The following is a 3,590-nucleotide window of genomic DNA, read 5'->3' on the forward strand; positions in this document are numbered from 1 at the left end:
TTTTTTATTTTCTATTATGACAGAAAAGTGAAGTGAACATGCAGTCATGCGTTGTATAAGCTATAGAAACAAGCTTAACCATTGGAGCATCAAATCCAACGGGATGAGAATAACTCATTTTAATTCAGATTGAGCTTGACGAACTTCTGCTGTTAAAAGTTATAATAATATAAACATAATTTATCTGAGTGCCGAGATAATGCGTTTGACTATTTGTGTTACTAACTTACAAACAAAATTTTACATAATTGTGTAAGCAATAGAAACGAATGCGAATACCAAAGCTAATAGAGTAATTCTTTAATTACGAAAATTTCGAATATAAATTAACATTCAACAGCACAAAGACATGTGAAATAATAAAATATAAACGTAAATAAGTTTGATTGTTATCTTCATTTATTAAATATGTCAACATTTAACAGTGGCGAGCTCCACGATATAGTGAGTACAATACGTGTTGTGTCAATACTTATATCAATATGAAATTACGCAATCAGAAATCAATTATATCGATCGCAAGATATCTTAACAACCACACACAACATAAATTCATGAACAATTACTAAGTGCACGTTAATATATAATTATAATCATTAGATAATTCTCAGATAAAGACCAATACTGGCTTATTTTTCCATACTTTAATTTACATGTAACATTTCGGTACTGCACATTTTTGCCTAATACGCGTCCTTTTTATTTGTCAAGAGTGAGTTTACGTGTCAAGAACCAACATTGCATTGGTTCAGCTTTGCCTTTCATCTTCACTTCTCCTCTGTACGTCAGGTGGAACTCTTGGTCATAGCATGGGCCTTCCTTCAAGTAGCTGACATTAAAATGGTAATGAATGTATGAAAGATACCGTGTTAATGAGACATGTACTTTACAAAACTGAACATAATTTACATCAATTAATTGGCAGGATATTCAGTTGCTTGGATAGGGTTTCCTGTTTCTAAGTTTCTTAAAGATGATGTGTTTGTTTGTCGTGTATCAGAGTTATGTTTAGTTGGTAAATTCAGTATTTATCTTAAAGTCAACCCTTTTGCAATTTGATAAAGTTATATTACATAAACACAGGGATTGTTTATTGATTTGTATTTATCATACTCACTTATATGCGTTTTGCGAGACGTTGATCCTTCCAGTGACACCCGTGGTTTCCGTCCTGCTTGTGAGATTCACCGTGTTGCCGAACAGACAGTAGCGTGGCATCCTCTTTCCAATCACACCTGTAACCACCTCGCCCGAGTGAATTCCAATGGTTATCTAAAATAGTAAATAATGTTAATAAACTTAGTTCTTACAAGTTTATTTTTGATACAAAAGCATCGAACCAAACTATACATTGCTTATTCTTATTAAAGTCATATTATGCGCATCTAACAGAACATGTATATGCTATGTTTATAGGTGTCTATCACAACCGTTGTTTATTGTTGGTGTTTTCACTTCATATACACTTATATTTGTTAATGCAGCATCAACATACTAAAACAAAATCCCGGAAAGAGAAAAATAATGCATTTGAATATCAACCGTACTTTCGTTTTGAAAACTGACGACAGAAATTATTCGATGTACGATGTGAATCTAATTGTTAATTACCTGAACCGATATCTATGCATACGACACACGAACACTAACTCCGATCATAACAAAAAGACAGTTTCGCTCGGCTTAGAGGACTGGAACAGTCATGTAAAATCTCGAATATAATATATATTTGTTATAAACAACTGGTAGCAAAACGAGTTGCAGATAATTGGTCAGTTACCACATTTTAACTAACTCCTTTGACCTTTCTATTCTTTGCAGCTCAATTCAACAGTGAAAAATGCGCATAATATTACTTTAAACCTGCGCACGTTTGAAATTTGACATGAGTACATATACGCAGTTGTTTATATAATATCAACTTGCATACTTTTCGAATGAATACATAATATAATAACTTCCTCGCGGGTATGACTGAGCAATTGTAACTATAATTATCACCTCAATAAGATGGTTGTTCGGATCTCGCAGCTCTTTTGACACATCCATTAGATCCAAGGCGAGTTTTGCAATTGACTTTGCGTGAGTTATAGACTCCTCGGGTAGACCGCTTACTGCCATGTATTTGTCACCTACAGTCTCTACCTGAGAAGATAAAACTAATGTCATAAATGATACTTCTCTCGTGCTGTCTCACGAAGTAAATATACTATTACTGTCACATATAGGACATTAACATTAAGCATGTTAATTGTGTATAAGCAATTAAATCTCGTAATTTAATGCGTTTGAGACCAATCAACTGTCGAAAATTATGTTTCAAATTATTGTTTGGGATTGAATGGATTCTACTTTTTAACGAATATGCTTCACTATAACTAGTATGGACAAAGCCGAGGAAAACTATTAATGTTTGGAAAATAGTATGTCGCTGTTATATGACAAGCTGCTTCAAACAAGTCATGATTTGGATCAATACGGTCGATCTAATTCATATATTATAATTTTGTGCGTCTTGGTCTTAAAATGTTATTTTATGGACATTAATGTCATTGATTATCTCCTGGTATGGCGAACAAATGAAGCAAATGTTGGTAACAAGAAAATAAAAGTACATTAAAATGGAACCAGATGACAAATGGGTATAATGGACATACGAAGCAGAAAAACAATTCCATTACGCGTGTCGTAAATGCCAGTATCTTGATTGGCATTATCAACAGCAGCAAATTCAAAATCAGCTGCAAACATAAGTTAATAATAACAAACCAATAAGCAAGCAATTTAAATATAATTTAACATTTACCTTAAACACATCTGTGTGGCTTTTCAGTATGTCGTCAAATTTTGTGTAAACAGTATTCAACAGTTTGACAATTTTAATGGCGCCACTGGCATCAGAGTTACTTGTGCTGAACTTGCTGAATCCCACAATTCCACTGAACATAAGTGTGACATTCTCAAACTTCCTGGCCGGAACAGCGCGGTTGTGACGTAGTTCGTTCGCCACTGTGGAGGGCAGAATTGAATACATCAGTCTGAAGTGCAAATAATTATGCATAGTAAAACTAATATTTCCGTCGAATTGACTTATAGAAAACCAAACAAAATATAAGCGGAAAATAATATTAATATTGTGATAATATTTATTACATAAAACCTACTTGTCAGTTTTTCGTTTCTCTTCTTCTAATTCCCGGTGCATTGTCTGCAATTTGTCTGTTAAGAACTCGAGTTTCTGCGTCAGACGGTATTCTTCATCGAATTTTTCTGACAGCAACACCTGAACAAATATGATACAGTTAAAGATGTAAAAATCTTATAAATAACACGTCGTCTGAATACGTCAAGTTGCTTGCTGTTTCAATATGAAGGTAGCGTATTAATTTGGTCTGATTATTATTGCACTCGATGATCCTGCGTAAAAACATTATTGAAGTTTTATAGTTATATCATCAGAGGTTTCAAGCATTCCTGCTTAATAAGTGACTTATCTATCAAACTGTTCACCATACAAATAAGTTTTGCCTTGTAGAAGATTGAAGTTTATCATAACTAGAAACATCTTTTTACCTTACAACGCCTATACA

General features: G+C 33.5%; 1 protein-coding gene across 1 annotated transcript in view; it reads right to left on the reverse strand.

The window, feature by feature from the left end:
• Nucleotides 1-285: 285 nt before the first annotated feature.
• The window catches only part of LOC127879156 (guanylate cyclase soluble subunit beta-1-like), an 8,065-nt gene continuing 4,760 nt past the window's right edge, over nucleotides 286-3,590 (reverse strand). The window contains exons 6-10 of the mRNA XM_052425829.1: nucleotides 3,165-3,283; nucleotides 2,807-3,038; nucleotides 2,002-2,145; nucleotides 1,118-1,272; nucleotides 286-829 (exon numbers count right to left, since the gene is read on the reverse strand). Of these exons, the coding sequence (XP_052281789.1) occupies nucleotides 700-829; nucleotides 1,118-1,272; nucleotides 2,002-2,145; nucleotides 2,807-3,038; nucleotides 3,165-3,283 (780 nt within the window). The 3' untranslated portion in view covers nucleotides 286-699. The remainder of the gene's footprint in view (nucleotides 830-1,117; nucleotides 1,273-2,001; nucleotides 2,146-2,806; nucleotides 3,039-3,164; nucleotides 3,284-3,590) is intronic.

This window comes from Dreissena polymorpha, chromosome 4, assembly GCF_020536995.1.
Source record: "Dreissena polymorpha isolate Duluth1 chromosome 4, UMN_Dpol_1.0, whole genome shotgun sequence".
NCBI lineage: Eukaryota > Metazoa > Mollusca > Bivalvia > Myida > Dreissenidae > Dreissena > Dreissena polymorpha.